Raw genomic sequence first — 17,551 nt, forward strand, 5'->3', positions numbered from 1 at the left:
TGGCTGAGGAACCTCTTGCTTTGAGCACCACAAGGTGCAGGAGGAAAGCTGCCGATGCCTTGCAGCATATTGCAAAGGGGAGACAGCTGGAGCGCTGCCGCTGATGCCGAAGGTGTTTTGTTTTGTTGAACAACCCTGTCTAGGTTGTGAAATTGCATGTCTAACAACAGCCAGCTGGTGCGAGGGGCAACAGCTGCCTGGTTCGTATGGTGCTCAACCTGATGGTGCTTTTTGATCAGAGGCTGAATGGGGGTCTGGGAGGAGAAGGAGCACACGGCGTGCTCCGTCTGCAAGCAACCCATGCATAATAACCATTCTTGCAAGTTTAATATTTCTGCAATAAACCTGTTTGCAAAAACCCACCAAGATCCTGTTACCACCTGGCTTTAAGGGCTGAGAAAAAAATGCCCCAAACTAGCAACAGCTGGCATTGCCTTCTCAGGCCCCCTCTCCCCAGCAGGCTGGGCAAGGCGTCCCGGGAGCAGAATGAGAGGATGGCCGGCCTGCCGCACATCCCGGGCCCCGAGAACCTCCGCCCCTTCACCCCCGCCTCGCTGGCTGCCATCGAGCAGCGCATCGCCGAGGCAGAGGCGCTCAAGGTAAAGCGGCAGCAAGTGGAGCTGCCTGAGGAAGAGGAGATCAAGCCCAGCAGTGACCTGGAAGCTGGCAAGAACCTGCCTCTCATCTATGGTGACCCACCGCTGGAGCTCATCGCAACCCCCCTGGAGGACCTGGACCCTTTCTATAAGGATAAGAAGGTGAGGGGCAGAACTTAGCCCATGGGTAGACTTGGCATTAGATAGAAGTCCCAAGAAAAAGACCAAAGCACAGACCTCCTCTTCTTTTCACTATGCCCCAGGGTCTCGTCTGAGCCCATCTTGGCCCCAGACTGCTGTGTTTGCTTTTCCTCCAGTGCAGAGTATCCGTTCCTTGGCAAAGTCCCAAGCATTTGGAGAGCCAAAGCACGCATAGAGGTCTCGCCTTTAATGGCAGCACTTGATGTTTTGGGGGTATGCAGAAGGGTTAACCCATCTCCCTCCTCTCTTTTCTCCACAGACATTCATAGTGCTCAACAAAGGGAAGTCCATCTTCCGCTTCTCGGCGACCCCTGCCCTCTACCTGCTAGGGCCCTTCCACCCCATTCGTAGAGGAGCCATCAAAGTGCTTGTGCATTCATATCCTTGCCCTCTGTGATGCTCACCCATTTCCAGGTCAAACCCTGAAGCTCAGAGCACAGACAGCCCTGGTAGAGGGCTGGGAGAAGTGTTTCATGATGGTGTGGTGAGAAAATCTCCTGGGCTGGCCTCCACCACAGCCAGGAGCCACTGCCCAGCCATCCTAGTGCTTTGATTCCCTTCCCAAGGTGGCTTTGGGCACCTTGGTGGCACCAAGAGCTCAGTCTTAGTTGGAGAAGGGAGGAATCAGTTTGGTTGGAAAAAGGTAGAAACTTACTTAAGTGGTGGAGCTTCCTAGGAAGAGGTTCAAGGTCTCTGAGGTACGGAGAGACTTGGAAAGGAAGGAAAATGTTTACAGGTCAGGGGATCCTGATCTGGGAAGTGGGTGAACTGGGGAACTCAAAGGATGCTTTGGGAGGGGGACGGCAGAGGAACCAGGACATTGGCGTACAGGGAAGGAGGCAACTTGGGCAGTGCTGGGGCTTTTGGTGTGAGACAAGCAGAGATGGAAAGACGGGAAAGGACCCCAAGAGCAAGAGGGGCACTAGGATGGGTGGGAAGTGATTCCAGCAGGGTTCTGGTGGCAGCAGGGGTTGGTGGCCAGGAGGTAGGAGGAAAAAGAGGGGGTGTTTGTGGCAGAGGGATCAGACAAGTGGGGAAAGCTGTATGCTGGGGTGATGGAGAGAAAGGAGCATGGGGGACAAGAAGGGAGGCAGACCGAGCACCAGGGAGATGGGGAGGGGAGCAGAAAGGGAGGGCAGGGGCCAGGACTGTGTATGGGAGTTGGGGACTAAGGTGTGAGCACAGGACTGAGTCAGCAGAGAGCTGCAGGAGGAGCAGGTCAGGGAGCGGGACCAAGGCTGGAGCCAGGACAAGAGGAGTAGGGGTACTTGGCTTCATAACCCCAAGAAGGGGTGATTCTAGGCAACAGCAAAAGCAGTTCTCCTTGACCAGGTTTTAAATTATTCAGCATGTTCATCATGATCACGATTTTAACCAACTGCGTATTTATGACGTTGAGCAACCCCCCGGCGTGGTCCAAGAACGTAGAGTAAGTCCCTGCCTCCCGCAACCTCCCACAGTCATGGGGACCATCCCAGCCTGGCCATCCTCAGGAGGGACAGGATCAAGGCTGAGAGATGGGTGTTGGGATCCAGGCACGCTTCAGAGGAGGAGAGGCGTCATTGGGAGATGCTGGTGGTCCTCTTGATCTCAGAAGGGATGTCCATGCTCTGCATTAGGCATTGCAAAGAGTGGGAGTGTTTCAGAGCTGCCCAAAATCTGGTGGGGTCCCTGTGACAGGAGACCACTGCAGAGCAGGTTGTGTCAGGACAGCAGTGATAGTCTGGAGAGGCTGAGCAGATCCACCAGTCCAAGGAGGATGGACAACCAGCCCCAGGTGAGAAGGGGAATATCCAACATTTTCTGCTGTGGTTCTGCACAATCAGGTCTCAGCAGAGTTTTAGAGCGTGGTGGTGGTGGGACATCAGCAGGGATCAGAGTTGTTGCAGAATAGTCACCAAAGGGATTAGCACCTCAAGATGTCCCAACTTGCCTTATGAGGTGAGGTGAAAACCTCCCCAGTGCCAAAGCACCCCAACAACCCAGCAGCCCATGACTGTGAGCCCCCAAATTCAGCTCCCCAAGATGGTCCCGCTGGCAGGGGTGGACAAAACCTCATCCTGAGATGGCCCTTGGACCCAGGTGAGCATCCCCTGAGTCACAGTTCCCATTTCAGATACACCTTCACTGGGATATACACCTTCGAGTCCCTCATCAAGATACTGTCGAGAGGCTTCTGCATCGACAATTTCACATTCCTGCGTGACCCGTGGAATTGGCTGGACTTCATGGTCATCTCCATGGCGTGAGTCTGGTGGGATGGGGAGAGGCCAGGAGGGGACCTGCAAGCCCGGGGAGACCCCGGGGAGGAGGACTGAGAAACACCAGGGTGGGTGCCTGGCAGAGCCCCTGAAGCCCTTTCCTCTCCTGTCCTGCAGCTACATTACCGAGTTTGTGGACCTGGGGAACATTTCTGCTCTCAGAACCTTCCGTGTCCTCCGTGCCTTGAAAACCATCACTGTGATACCAGGTGGGACTTAAAGAAGGGGTCTCCTCTCCATACCAACCCCTTCCTTGAGCTCAGGTTTTCCCACAGTTGACAGCAATTCATTCTTCTTTTGAGGACTCTGAGAGAAAACAGAAGAAATAAGGTATTTGATACTTACAAATAATTTTCCATATAATTCAGCCTTTAGGTCAGGTCCTGCTGATTTTACATCTTGAAATTAGCTGCACTCACTTGGTTGTTTTCCCAGGGAAAGTCCCTGATGAGCCAGACATGCTGTTTTTAGGGCTCCTTGGAGATGTCTTAAGTGGGCTTTTGCTCATGTTGTGTTATGGGCTCAGTTAACCAATACGCTTTGCGCTGTCCTTGGAGCCATAAACTCAGTTTTGTCCCACTGCTGACTGCTCTGCTGCTAGGCTGAGATATTTAATAGGTATTACTGCAAGAGCCACGTGGTCAGTGTTTAACATTGCCCCAAACATCCAGCCTGTGGTGGCTGTTCCCTAAATTTGGTGCCATATCAATACCCTCCTTTGGACCACCTAGTGCAAGCTCACAGAACTGATATGTCAGACCCCTTGAAGAAGCATGAGATTGAACTGAAAGTGGTAATTTCTTGTGGTGAATAAATTTGTGTGTCCGGGCAGTTTCCAGATCTTTACGGTTCATATCTGAACATTTTTTGCCTCCATCAAACAGGCTAAAAACTGCATTTAGCAAATCGTAAGCTGCTGCTTCTTTCTGGAATGACATCCCCCCAAGAGGTTCCGCAGAAATAGCAGTTGCAAAAATAAGCTGGTTTAGAGCGGCTGTCCTCAGCAGTTTCCCAACATAGACAAGCCTTTGAAGAGCAGGGTTTTACCTAAACAGTCTGGGGAGATGGGGAACTGGCATGATGACAGGGCTAAAAATCATGGGTCTCTGGAGAATTGCCTCTGCATGAGAAAGCTCTGTGCTCAGAGCTGCTTTTAAGATCAACGTCAGGATGTCCCGGCATCACCCATCATCCATGTAGACCTTGGGTGACGGGAATGACATCCTCCGTGTCAAAAGCACACTGAGGATCTGTGAATGAGCCTCCTCTGCAGAGGAAATGGTGATGCTAGGGGAGAGAAAAGTTAATCCCGATGCTTAATGCAGATGTCGCTTCGTCACCTTCCCTTGGACGCACTGGGGTTTCTCCAGCTTGAAGGGATCAGGCTGAAGGGTCCAACTGGGCTCCCAACCACCCACGGGACAGCAGAGCGTGAGGGCATTGGACCACGGAGGTTTTTCTGAAAGCAATGCTCAGCATCTTCCAGCTGGGCTGGCAAATAGGTTTTCCATGTGCCACAGCAAAGTGGTCTATGCCAGTGGTTTGGGCCAAAAAAGGCCAGATTGTGGCATCTGGAGAAAACATAAAGCCAAAAGGAATTGATGGCTGCCAGGCTGGGATGGGCTTTGTCTTGTGATACCCAGGTTAAGGTTGGCTTGGGGAGGCTTGGCTGGTGCTCGTCCAAGGGTGACAGTTTGGGGGGAAGGGTTTATGCTGCCCAGCAACGTGTGGGGACAGAGGGGCAGCTGGGAAGCAACATGGGGCACAGAGCTGGGGGTCTGAGCACACGGGGTGAACTTGGTGATACCATATGTCCCCACCAGCTCCAGCACCTTTTGGGAACGCCATAGCACGTTCTCCACAATTAGCAAACGAGCCATTAGCTCAGTAGTGGCGCCTCCCCCCTAGGGCTGAAGACGATCGTTGGGGCTCTGATCCAGTCAGTGAAGAAGCTCTCGGATGTCATGATCCTCACCGTCTTCTGCCTGAGCGTATTCGCCCTAATTGGTCTCCAGCTCTTCATGGGGAACCTCCGGCAGAAGTGCGTGCGGTGGCCCCCCCTCAACGACACCCTGCTGGGGGACTTGGGGCTGGACAACGACATGTTGGCCAATGCAACGCTCTACGGCAACTTCACTGATGACATTGCCAGCAACTTCACCACCAACTTCACCAGCAACAGCACCTTTGATTTCGAGGCCTACATCAATGATGAAGGTAAACACTCGTGCATCCCCTCCTCCATTGACCCATCGCTCTGACATGCTCCTCGGTTTCCTGCCCCTTGCCGGTTCCATTTCCTTCCCTCCAAGTCAGACCGAGACGCTTTGCCGGTGGGTGAGGCAGGGGTTGTGCATACTCGCAGGACGGACAGATGGCATCAAATCCTCCTTGCCAGGGAAAATGCAGTCCACCTGGGCAAGCTAAACTCCACCAGAAAGGTTTCACCATGGGAAGACCTGGACAAACCAGTGTCTCCATCTCTCTCCTACTTGCTAGTGAGGGTAGGAGCTCCCAGTTGGGGTGGGTGCTGGTGAACAGCTGCTCCATCTGGCTGGTCTCGGCAGGGAGATCAAACCCTCCAGGAGCAGATGGGACTTTGGGTGGAAAACCAGAGGGAAGGATGCTGGAATGACATTTCTCACCCACTTTCACTGCTGCATCATAGCTGGGTCCTTCCCCAAGTACCACTACATCCAGTAAGCATTGCATGCAAGCCTGCAACACTGTGACAGCAAACAGGAGGGGAAGGAGGGAGAGGTGGGATCAAGCACAGACCCTCAGACAGGTCTCCAAGGTTATTTCCTACCACCTCTTTGAAACAAGTTTGGCCCCAAAAAAGTGTGGTGGGTTTTTTGTTTGTTCTTTGGTTTTGGGTTTTTAAACTCCATGAAAATGTAAAAATCTCAGGAAATCTGCCTGGAAGAGCTGCATGGTGGTGGAGCGCTCCACAGGGATGCTTCACATCTCATTTATGGCACTCGGCAGAGCTCAGCAGAAGGTCGGGTTACATCTCGGCTGAGCTGCTTTGCCCAACTTTACAAGTAGCTCTGGCATTAATTACAGGAAGGCTTCTTGGTAGGGGTGCAAATTCAATATATAGGATCTAATGAGTGCAGTGCAAATAGCAACAGCACCCTGCAGCCATGCGTTCAGGTTAACAGCTGTTGGGGCCAGGCCAAAAACATATCGCCTGGAGTTTCACAAGTGGGACATCTCCTCGATGAGCCCATGTCGGTTAAATAAAAGCCTGGTGGCGAGAAGCCAGGCAGAGCCAGGGATGCTTTGAGGAAGCTCCAGAAATTCCTGTGATGCCCAGGATAGGGTCCAGCTGCCCTCTGCCATGTCCTGGGGTAGGTGTCTCCAGGTGCTCATCTATGTGTCTCTGGGGGCAGGTGGCCTGTGGTGGCACTGCATGGCAGCTCCTGTGGCTCTGGGTCTGTGCTCAGGCTGTAAGGAGGAGCTTTAAGGGCCCCTGGTCTGTCAGAAGGGTGGGTTTCCCCACCAGGTAGGGCTGGTTGGGATGGGAGCAGCAGGAGGAAGGCAACAGCAGACCGTTTCCCCAGGCTTTTTTGGGACCCCAGCCATTCCCCCATGCTCAGTACTCCTGGGAATGCCCTGCTATTTTGTACGTTTTCCCAGAAAAACAGACCAGCCCCGGTCCATTGACCACGTGTTAACCCACCTTCCCAGGAGCCCTGACCCTGGCCAACCTGACTGTTTCCAGAACACTTTATGGGCTTGGGAGCCACCTAGTTGGGTCGGCAAAACAATGCCCTGGGCTCTCTGAGCTAGTGCCAAGTATTTCAATGCAAATAGCAAAGTCAGCAGAGAGGAGATAGCCCAGTGCCCAATGCTGGGATTTGGGGGATTTCCCTGACAGCAAGGAGCTGCCAAGATTTTTAAAATCAACGTTTATTGTTTGGTTTTGGTTGTTTGGTTTTTTTTTGTCTTGCTCTTTCCCCAACTGCAAAGCCAATTTCTACTTTCTGGAGGGAGCGCTTGACGCCCTGCTCTGCGGGAACAGCAGCGATGCTGGGTGAGTGCAGCTCACGGTGGTGGTGGCTGAGGTGCCCTCTGGCTCCCCGGGAGGGGATGAGGCAGCCAGTGCAGCCTGTGGCACCACTAATGCTTGGGATGGGACAGGACCGGGGCTGGGGATGTGGTTTTGCAGGTGAATGGTCTGGGAATCCCAGCTGTATCAGCTTGGAGGGAGTAATGGTCCGGGCATCCCAGCTGTATCAGCCTGGGGGAGGGGGGGTGTCTGCTGAAGCATCTCAGCACCTCCAGGGATGGGGCGTTTCGCGGCGGGTGCAGGAGGGGCAGCGCTGGGGGCTCATGCCGGCTGCCCCCGCGGCTCCTCTGGTAGGAAGTGCCCTGAAGGGTACCAGTGCATGAAGGCAGGGAGGAATCCGAACTACGGCTACACCAGCTACGACACCTTCAGCTGGGCTTTCCTGGCCCTCTTCCGCCTCATGACGCAGGACTTCTGGGAGAACCTCTTCCAGCTGGTAGGCACCAAGTTTTTGTCCTTGTGCTCCTCTCGTTACAATGTCCGTCCCTGGTCTAGGACAGGTCAAAAGTCACTTGACGGGAAACTTGTGGGACCTTGTCCGGTGGTTTATGGGTCTAACCAGGATTATCACAGACAGGGCAAGATTCGATCCAGTTTCCCAACCTGAGCAGTGCAGTGTATTTTCCAGGGCAAATCCCAGGTGTGCTTCAGCAGTGCTGTCAGCTGTATCATGGAAATCAGAGATTTATAAGAGTATCTACTACATCTCTAGCTTGAACTAAGGGAAGAGGGTAAGGGGGAAAAGCTACGTCTAGGTCACTTGTCCCCTGCATTGAGTCATCCTCCAGGGAGGAGTTGAAGAGACCATAAAATCCCAGCTGACCCTGGGTCCAGAGACTGTTCAGAAAAAAGCAAGCCAATGTCTGAAGTCTACCTGTGTCCTCTGGAAATTATTATGCCCAGATCCAGAGTTAGAAAAGGACCACTCTTGGCCCAAGGGTTGAGACCTGAGAAGATGGGGGGTGAGAGACATCAGCCCCTGTCAGGGCAAAGTGAGTCTCTGAGGAAATATTGGTCCTGCCTCCACACGTGCTTGCAGCCCTTGGGCTACCAGATAGCACAGAGCAGCATGGCTGGGTTTGCTCCTGGCTGTTTCACACAAGTCCTAACCCCGTGCCATGGACTGCAGGAAGGTCAACTGGGCAATGACCAGCCCTTGGGGAAGATGGGAGCAAAATATTGTACTCCTACCACAAATGGGGGGGTGCCCTGGTACAAGACCTTTTGTTGGAAGCATCTCCAAACCGGTATCATGCCGAGGTGCTGTGACAGCCCGTGCCTCCTCTTTCCACAGACACTGCGTGCAGCAGGGAAAACGTACATGATCTTCTTCGTGGTAGTTATATTTCTTGGCTCCTTCTACCTCATCAACCTCATCCTCGCAGTGGTGGCCATGGCTTATGCAGAACAAAACGACGCCACGATGCTGGAGGAGCAGCAGAAGGAGGAGGAATTTCAGCAGCTCATGGAGCAGTTGAAGAAGCATCAAGAGGAGCAAGAGAAGATGGTTGGTGGGAAGTGTAGAGGCCAAAATGAGGGACCTTAGGAATGGGGGGAGAAAAGGGCAGGCAGCGACAAATGTGGTGGTGCCTCTATGTAAAATCCAAGAATAAGCCCCATTTGGTCCATAGTAAGCAGAGATAATAATTGATTAACTATTTTGGGGATCACAGCTGAATCAAAAAGTTGAAATACTATCGTGGATTGGGGGGGGCGGGAAAGGCTGAAAAGATTTAATTTCCACACCCAAAATCCAGCACAGGGAGCACTGGGAGGCAGCAGAGAGGTGCAGCACAGAGGTACGGTATTGCTTGAAAGCAGGAGGTGAGAAACAAGGCATAAAAGGCACCAGAACTGACAGTATCTCTTCCTGCAGCCCATCAAGAGCAGGAAGGCTGGCGGAGAGCCTGCACAGGCACATTATGATCAGAGTACAGAAGAAGCACTCGGGGAAGATTGGGCAGTTGCAGCAAAGCTAAATGCATTAGGAAACAATTTGCTTTTGGCCAAGACTGGAAACAGCAGAGAGGGCTCGAGAGACCCTGCGTCTCGCCCGGGGAGGTCTGGGTGTCCTTTCAGGAGCTGAGGCACAGATCTCAGCGTCTGGCCCCACTGCTGTACCCCATACATGAGCAGATATGCACACCTGGTGCTGCAGAGAGTCTGCACTGATATTTCTCTGAGTTGGCATCTCTAAGCTGCCTGATTTCCACCCACTGCAGTCCTGAGGTGTTACCTTGCCCCTTTCCAGTCCTTGGGAGCCTCTTTTCAGCACAATATACCTATAAAAAATGTGGGCAAAAGCTTCTGTGATGTCCGATACTGCAGCCCAGACATTTTCCATCTCTAGTCATCATTTTGGCCAGTGTCAGCAACACCCACGGGAAACATCCCTGCAAATCTGTTAGTCTGGGCAGAAGACCAGCTTCCTCACATAGAGAGAGAGACACAAACCAGCGTTTTCCTCTTTCTAGAGCCTCTATCTCTCATTGCTTATCTGTGCTGAGCCACAACATCCTCCGGGGAAGTGGCTTGCTTTATCTGGCTGCTGGTGTTTCCAGGATGGGTCTAAGCAAGCCCTGCCCAAGGGATGGGGACTCCAGGGCTGGGCACAGAGCTGGTGCCGTGGCCAGTTCCCTGAGCAAATTAACCAGTGAGTTGCCCAAAGGCTTTATTAAGGGATGATACTTCTTTATTGATACCTAGAGAAATAGAGAAGACAGAGGGAATAAGGCTGAGAGTGAGGGCAAAGCACCTACAAGAAATGGGTGCTCAGATCGTTTAATATCCAGTGGCCAAGCGTGGAAACCGTGCTGCATCTCAGCAATGTGCAGTGGGAACAGAGAGGGTCCCACCCCACCGTGGCATCTGTTACCAGAGGGTGTGTAAACTTCAAATATTAATACCACTGTCAGAAACAAAAGAAAGAAAAAAATAAATTATTGCATGTGCAAATGAAAACCTAAGAAAACAGCATTTGGAAAAAAATCTTAAATTTTGACCCAAACATTCACAAATTCAGTGCAAGTCCAAAAGTCTTGGACATTGCATTTCAGCAAGAGCCTTGAAGATTTTGCTTCTTTCCTCTTTGGGTTGAAAGCATGTTTCAAAGATTAAAGCTTCCTGCAAGACAGAAATTAGAAGGTTTGCATAGTTTTGTCATTATGAATTATTCACCCTGACCAAATCTGAGCAGATCTGATACTGCTGGGCAGAGCTTAGTACGGTGGGGTGTGCAAGTGAAAAGGAAAGGCTTGCAACTTCTGTTTAGCTACTGCAAATTGTTGTCCCTCATTGTGGCTCATGGGGACCTGAGTTTGCTGCCCAAGTCCTGCAGCAGCAGGTGTTGGAGTCACAAAGTCCTGCCCAGGCCCCGGGGCTCGGTTCACCCCCCTCCTTCGCCTGGTGCCCTGCAGCGATTGCGGGAAGCTCCGGATGGCTGCGGACACGCGGGTGATGGAGACGTGGGTTGCTGCAGTTGCAGGACCGGCAGTCCAGCAGTGGTTCCCTGCGCAGCAGCGTGGCCGAGAAGGAGCGCGACTCGGATGTGAACAGTGACCAGGACAAGGCAAAGGACTGCAACGGGCAGGTGGTACCCAAGGTCGTGCTGGAGCGGTCTGCTACGGTGATTGGCGTACGTGCTTGGCTCTGTTTCTGCCATCCCTTGAGGGTGCCAACCCCAACAAACCCAGGTGGAGGGTCAGGCTTGCGCCCAGTTTGTTGTGGGTCGGGTCCTACGAGCCTTTCTGCAGCCCACCTGTAGTTCCCATGTTGCACCCCAAGGTCTCTCCAGACCACACCCTTTTTTCTGCCTGCCCTATCTTTAAGGGTATTAAATATCCTGCAGCGCTCTGCATTCATCCCCTGTGGCCTCCTTCTAGTTCAACCCAACCAATGAGCCGGAGAAATCAGACCACAACCACCTCACTGTGGGCAACCAAGACGGGCCAGGCCTCGAGAAGAGAGTGGGGAGTGCCATCAGTGTCATCTCCAACGCTGTGGAAGGTACGTCCTTCCCCAGCCGGGGTGAGGGCTGTGTTTACCCCAACTGTCGCGTATTGGTGGGCTTGGGGTGCTCGGCACACACCAGTGACAGCAGCTGTCCTAAATCTCCAGCCGTATGCAAGGGATGACTCTGGACCTGGGGTCCCCCTATGGGGTCAGTGCACTGCAGTGATTCTCAAGCAAGGCTTTTCATCCCAGCTCACCAGGATGACACCTGGAGGCAATAATACAATATCTCTTGCAAACGCATGGAATTGCAATTGGTTACAGCAGTCCCCAGAGCCAACTGGGAGCTCTTGAGTGGCTTCTCAAGAGCTGCTGTCTCAACTTCAGCAAGAAGTACCATGGACTCAGCAATAACAGGCTTCTCAGCCCTGCCCTCCCCGAGAATGGGCACCAAACCCTCTGGCCACCCTAGAGCAGTTCCTTTGGATGTCTCCACAACCTCAGCGTGGCAGGAACACCTCAAATCCTGCCCAGGTGCCGAGAGCAGGATTGGACCCACGGTCCCCTGACTGGTCTGCCTTTCCATCCCTCTCTGGTTTGGAGGGTAAGGTCTGCACCATCATTGTGCCTGGGCATGGGAAGGGTCTTCCTTTAAGCCCCCATATTAAACTCATAGATGGTCTAGGGCTGGTTCAGGACCTCAGGACAGGTCTCTCCTAGTGGGTTAGCACTTGCCCCATGCAGGGGAGGACAGGATAAGCCTACACTGATACAATCTTTCTTTCCTTCCCTCAGAGCTGGAGGAAGCTCACCAGAAGTGCCCATCCTGGTGGTACAAATTTGCCCACATGTTCCTGGTCTGGAACTGCTGTCCTCTGTGGCTGAAGCTGAAGGAGTTTGTCAAGCTGGTGGTGATGGACCCCTTCGTGGACCTGGGCATCACCATCTGCATTGTGCTCAATACAGTCTTCATGGCCATGGAGCACTACCCCATGACGGAGGAGTTTGAGAACGTGCTGACTGTGGGAAACTTGGTAGGCAGCTATGGGCATCCTGTCCTTCCCTGCTTAGAGCCACAGCAGCCACACCATTCACCCTGGTGGGCAGATCCCCCTACTGCCATTGTGTCACCCGAACAGCATGCATGCATGCCTGGAAATATGTCCCGGCTGCTGAGAAGTTCCTGTAGGGATCTGATCACAGCATCCCTGTGGTGGGTTGGACTCCAGAATGGCTCAGATCAAGGGAAGTGATATGGGGGTGGGATCCATCACCCCCTGCTCCCCTCCTGCTGCAGCTTCTGTCTTGCTTGGTGCATCTCAGTGATGCCAATGTGGCCATGCCCTTGCAGAGCTGTCCTGAGCTATCTTCTACATTGCAACCCAGGGCCAGGCACGAGCTGCTGCCAGCCCTGGCTGACACCACAGCGTCCTCATGATGCTGGGTGGCCATGGGGTGGGGACCAGTTCAGATGCTGGGAGCAAACAGGTCCCCACAGAGCAGGAGGCAACAGTGCTAGCAGCATTAAATAATAATAATCAGATCTTTTCCCAGTGAAATCACTGCAAATCTGGTCTGTCCTGTATTTAGCAACCAGCTGTGGCTGCTCCTGTTTGGAGCTCAGGGTAAATGGCTTTCAGCTTGATGCAATCTGCTGGTGGGACAAGTCCAGGAGGCCACTGGTAGCTCTGGGAAATGCGGCTAAGGGATGGGAGAGCTCACTGCCTCCTCTCCTGCCACCTTGCCCTGCTCCAGCACCTGCCAGGGCCTCTCTGTGCAGGCACTGGAGTGACACATGCCAGCGCCCAAGCCCCGGGTGGGCAGGATGACGCTCAGCACATAGCTGCTTTGTCTCTGGTTTCATTCAGGAAATACAAGGGGATTAATCGGCTGTTGCTCGAAGCACGGTCACGCTGCAAAGACAGGTCCAACTTTTCCTTCGGGCCAGCGGTGGTTTCTGGCTGCAGGTACCACCCCAATGCAGGGGCCCGGGGGGATATGCTGGGGTAGGGCCAGGTAGGGATGGGAGCAGGAGAAGCAGCTCCCACTGAGCCACGGTTTTCCCCCACATCACCTGCCTGTGCCTGAGATGAAAGCAGCAGCGCCTGCTGCCCATCTTGCTGCAGGCAGACAGATGACCAGGCTGTAAGTGCCGGGATCAGCTGGCAGGAGCAGGAAAGGGAACATTCATGGGCTGGCGTGCAAAGGGCCATGTCGGGGAGCATCCCCTGGGGGTGCCGGTGCAGAAATCTCCCTGCAAAGTAGAGGCAAGGACCTGTGCATTCCAACACAATCCGCATCCAGGGCAGAATTTGTCACCAGGCCCCCTCTGCACATGCTGTGTCATGAAATTGCATCAAGGATGCTAATTGTCACGTTGCTTTTCCTGCTCCAGAGTAATGTGATAATGCACAGCACTGTTGTAGTCCCAGGAAAAGAGTAATGTGTAAAAGCCAGATCAGCTTTCTCAGGGCTTGGGGAGGGGCAGGGGCATCCCAGTAGCAGCCCAGTTCCCAGTGCTGGGAATCCCTGTGATTCAACAGTCATTTGAAGGGCATCCCTTTGCCAAAGAGGCTTTCATTTTTAATTTCCACCTGCCAACATGCACCTTTGCCAAGTCTCCCCAGCAGCAATCGGTCCCCACAAGCCTCCACAAGCCATGCTGAGCAGCAGCTGGGGAGCTCGTTCTCAACCAGGGCTGGACCCAGTGGGATGAAACACTTTGAGAAGACCCCAGAAAATGAGAGGCGCTACCCACCCCATGCCGAGCACTGGCTTTCAAGCAAGCTGATGGGGTGCTGTTTCCCACAGGTCTTTACAGGGATCTTCACGGCGGAGATGGTCCTGAAGCTCATTGCTTTGGACCCCTACGAGTATTTCCAGCAGGGCTGGAATATCTTTGACAGCATCATCGTCACCCTTAGCCTGGTGGAGCTGGGGCTGGCCAATGTGCAAGGGCTCTCCGTGCTCCGCTCCTTCCGCTTGGTACGTACTGTGGGGACGAGATGTGCTGGGGGGTTTTGGATGCAATTGCCACCAGGGTGGAGAATTGCTTATTCAACCTCCTTTATGGCGATCACTAACTTGTCCCCTGTTAAAGATAACGCTGACAGTCAAGCTAAATATTTAGGAAAGTCATAGTCTGTGCTCTTTGCAAAGCACTTGAGTGTTTAATTCCTCCTGCCTTAATAAAACTGTCACACGAAGGTCTAATCCCAGCTTCTCGGCCTTGCTGACACCTTGTGGCAATGAAAGCCCTAAGCAAATCAGCGCCTTGTCTCCTTGCTCCTCGTAGCTGAGGGTTTTCAAGCTCGCCAAGTCCTGGCCCACCCTCAACATGCTCATCAAGATCATCGGCAACTCAGTGGGCGCCCTGGGGAACCTCACGCTGGTGCTGGCCATCATTGTCTTCATCTTCGCTGTGGTGGGGATGCAGCTCTTTGGGAAGAGCTACATAGAGTGTGTGTGCAAGATCTCCCTCGACTGCACGCTGCCCCGCTGGCACATGAACGACTTCTTCCACTCCTTCCTCATCGTCTTCCGCATCCTCTGTGGGGAGTGGATTGAGACCATGTGGGACTGCATGGAGGTGGCTGGCCAGACCATGTGCCTCATCGTCTTCATGATGGTCATGGTCATCGGGAACCTCGTGGTGAGTCTCGGAGCTGGGGTGGACCCTCAGTGAAAGGTGGGGGGCAAGTCAGAGAGCGTTGTGGCATGGGGACACCTCTGCCCCTTGCTCACCGGCCAGCTGTCCAGCTCAGCTCAGCTACAGGGCTATGCCTGCAGGCTGCTCTTGCTGGAGCTGTACAGGCACACAGGCAAAGGGCTTGACCTCCCTCCTGTTGATCTGGTGAGGATGTGCTGTGTGGCCACCTCTGTGCAAGGCAGGGTAAAAAGCAATTTCTGAGAGACCTTCAGCTGAAACTAGATCAGGAACAGAACGGGAAACCGAGGCACGGAAATTTCACAACAGGCTTTAGGCAGTTGCGGGAGCAACTCTGGGGCAAAAGAGGGCTCATCTTCAAGCTGCCCCTTCTTCTCTACAGGGCTTTTCAGGCTTTCCTCCCCCACTTCCCACCCTCCTGCGATGAGGGACGGAGGCAGCGTTATCTCCACCTCACCCCACGACTGGCCCTTTGCTCCCAGCTGCTTCTGGGAGCGGAACACCCTGAAAGACTTTTGCAGATCCCCAGCATCCCCAGCCCTTACCATGGTCCCAGTGGCATCCCGGGGATGCATGGCCTCTCCGCAGGACGGGGGGTCCTTCCCCTGGGTCCTGGTGAACCCTGGTCACCATCACCCTCCCTCCCTGCCTGTTGCCCTCCCCGCTAACCCGAGCTGCTTGCTGCCCGGGCTGCAGGTCTGCAAGTTCCAGGCGAGCGTGAAATCCTTTCTAAACTTGGTAACCCTCTTGCTGGCGGCTTTGAAGCTTGTTTTCCAGGCTCTGTGGGCCCTGCTCTCCCTTCTTAAGGAGCAAGGCAGGGGAGGGAAGCGCAGCGGCTTGCCGAATCACTCCTATTACTTGCCGGGGTTGTGTAAGCCCTTTGGAATTTGCTTTGAAAAACTATCTGCCCAGGGAGCTGCTGACGCCTCCCTCCCCACGACGGCTCCAGGCCCGGGCTGGCACAGCTCTCCAGAGGGGTGAAAGCAGCCCTGGGGAGAAACCCAGACCACCCCATGGCTCAGGTCAGGGGTAGGGCAGCTTGGAGTGTCTTACTTTGAGGCAGAAAGTTGGGATTTGAGTACTGCTTGGCTTCCCTGGCTCATGCGAGGTATCTGGGGCTTTGAACTGGCCCCCATAAGCAGCACAGAGAGCTGCGCTGGCTGCAGACCTCACGCTGGGGTGTCCTGGGGTCTGTGCTGGGTGATGCTGGGCAGATGTGCATGCATCGCCTCGTGGTGGGGCACAGCCCGATGTCCCCCCAGGCTGCCCATCACCCAGTAGTCAGCGACAGTTGGTAACGCTACCTTTCAAGGGAGAGCTCATTTATTAGAATTGCAATGCTGAATCAGGCTGAAAATCACCCAAAAGCAGCAGGAGCATCTCCAAAACAGTCTGCAGAGAGTGCAGGAGTTAGAGACTGGGAATTGCAGCTGGGGCTCCCTGAAGACCCTCCCCAAAAGGGGCTCTGGAAACCTTTCTTCTTCTGGAGGCAGTTTTTGGAGTAGGACAGCCCATCTACCCCTCCAGGAGCCTTCCCTGGAGACAGTACAACTTTCAGCTGGTGGGGCCTGAGGCAGCCCTCCCAGAGGCATAGCCCTCCCTGAGATTGCATCCCACCTTTCCGGGCAAGCTTTGCAGCTCCTGCTGTGCTCTGTGCTGCTGCGCAGGGTTCATTTAAAGCTAAGTAGAGAAACACAGTGCAAGACCACCTACAGAGCCATCTCTGCCCTCTTCATCCTCTATGCCAGGCTGTCCTGGCCACATCTCAGGTATTTCCGAGGCCTGGAGCCTGTCCCGAGCAGCCTCCCGAGCATCCCGGCTGCAGGGAGGTGTGTGTTTCTCCCCACTTCCCCTGCAGAGGAATAAGGCGACGGTCAGTCGTCCTTTACTGCTAATGACACTTTGAGCATTTCCTTTGGCGTTATTAAGGGAAAAGAGAGGAAGTCAGTCGGGTGACAAGGTAACAGACTCCTGTCCAAAAAAACCAGAGCCAGCAGCAACTATTAGCTGTAATTTGTGCTTAACGTAAGTATTAAACTGGTGGGATAGTAGGGATTTATTTAAAGATGCGATTTAAGTCATATGGTATGAGCCATGTGAAAACAGCAGTGACCTTGAATAGCAGCTAATTCCCTTCTCAGATACGCTGCTGGCATAAAAAGGCACAAACATCAACAGCTGTGGGCTTGGCCCATGGGCCACTCTGCGCAGCAAGTGCATGTCTGTGTGCCGCCGATGCTCCCGTACCCTGGAGAGAACCTGTCCTGCTCCCCTTCTCGTGAGCTGCTCTGGGTTTCTGGCATGCAGTGAGCCCACCCATGCCAGGCGAGGCTGCAGCTGGGTCCAGTCACGTTTTGGGCATGGGGAAGCAGGAGAGATCTGGGGGAAGGAAGGGAGAGCCCATGCTCAGAGCTATATAGAACATTGTGTTTGCATCCCATGAACTGACTTGTGCTGAGATGACATGCCACTCTCCCCAGAGCAGAGCAGTCTCTGGTAGAAAGGGATGAGGTTACGGCTGTGGGTCAGGCTCCTACATGGCTCCAGCACTTTGGAGACCCTCAGGAGATCACTGGGTGTCTGACCTACCAGAGCCAGCAGAGAGGAGAGGAAGACTTGCAGCAGGGAGGACAATAAGCAGGAGGTTTCTCCCTGCAAAGAGAAGGGATGAAGCTAAGTGGCATCCTTATGGGTGGTGGGGAGAACCACAGGCTTTGGGGAGTCCCACACAGGGACCAGCCAGGCCAAGAGCTCCCAGAGAGAGAAGGGAGGGATATGCTGATGGACCCACAGGGGAGGT

At 53.8% G+C, this 17,551-nt stretch overlaps 1 protein-coding gene across 1 annotated transcript in view; it reads left to right on the plus strand.

The window, feature by feature from the left end:
• The first annotated feature begins 481 nt into the window (after positions 1 to 481).
• SCN4A (sodium voltage-gated channel alpha subunit 4) overlaps positions 482 to 17,551 on the plus strand; it is a 34,188-nt gene continuing 17,118 nt past the window's right edge. Inside the window, exons 1-14 of the mRNA XM_064473264.1 lie at positions 482 to 758; positions 1,057 to 1,175; positions 2,137 to 2,226; positions 2,914 to 3,042; positions 3,176 to 3,267; positions 4,967 to 5,275; positions 7,034 to 7,097; positions 7,428 to 7,569; positions 8,428 to 8,640; positions 10,612 to 10,767; positions 11,015 to 11,138; positions 11,880 to 12,118; positions 13,896 to 14,069; positions 14,380 to 14,736. Of these exons, the coding sequence (XP_064329334.1) occupies positions 495 to 758; positions 1,057 to 1,175; positions 2,137 to 2,226; positions 2,914 to 3,042; positions 3,176 to 3,267; positions 4,967 to 5,275; positions 7,034 to 7,097; positions 7,428 to 7,569; positions 8,428 to 8,640; positions 10,612 to 10,767; positions 11,015 to 11,138; positions 11,880 to 12,118; positions 13,896 to 14,069; positions 14,380 to 14,736 (2,472 nt within the window). The 5' untranslated portion in view covers positions 482 to 494. The remainder of the gene's footprint in view (positions 759 to 1,056; positions 1,176 to 2,136; positions 2,227 to 2,913; positions 3,043 to 3,175; positions 3,268 to 4,966; positions 5,276 to 7,033; positions 7,098 to 7,427; positions 7,570 to 8,427; positions 8,641 to 10,611; positions 10,768 to 11,014; positions 11,139 to 11,879; positions 12,119 to 13,895; positions 14,070 to 14,379; positions 14,737 to 17,551) is intronic.

This window comes from Phalacrocorax carbo, chromosome 25 (assembly GCF_963921805.1).
Source record: "Phalacrocorax carbo chromosome 25, bPhaCar2.1, whole genome shotgun sequence".
Taxonomy (NCBI): domain Eukaryota; kingdom Metazoa; phylum Chordata; class Aves; order Suliformes; family Phalacrocoracidae; genus Phalacrocorax; species Phalacrocorax carbo.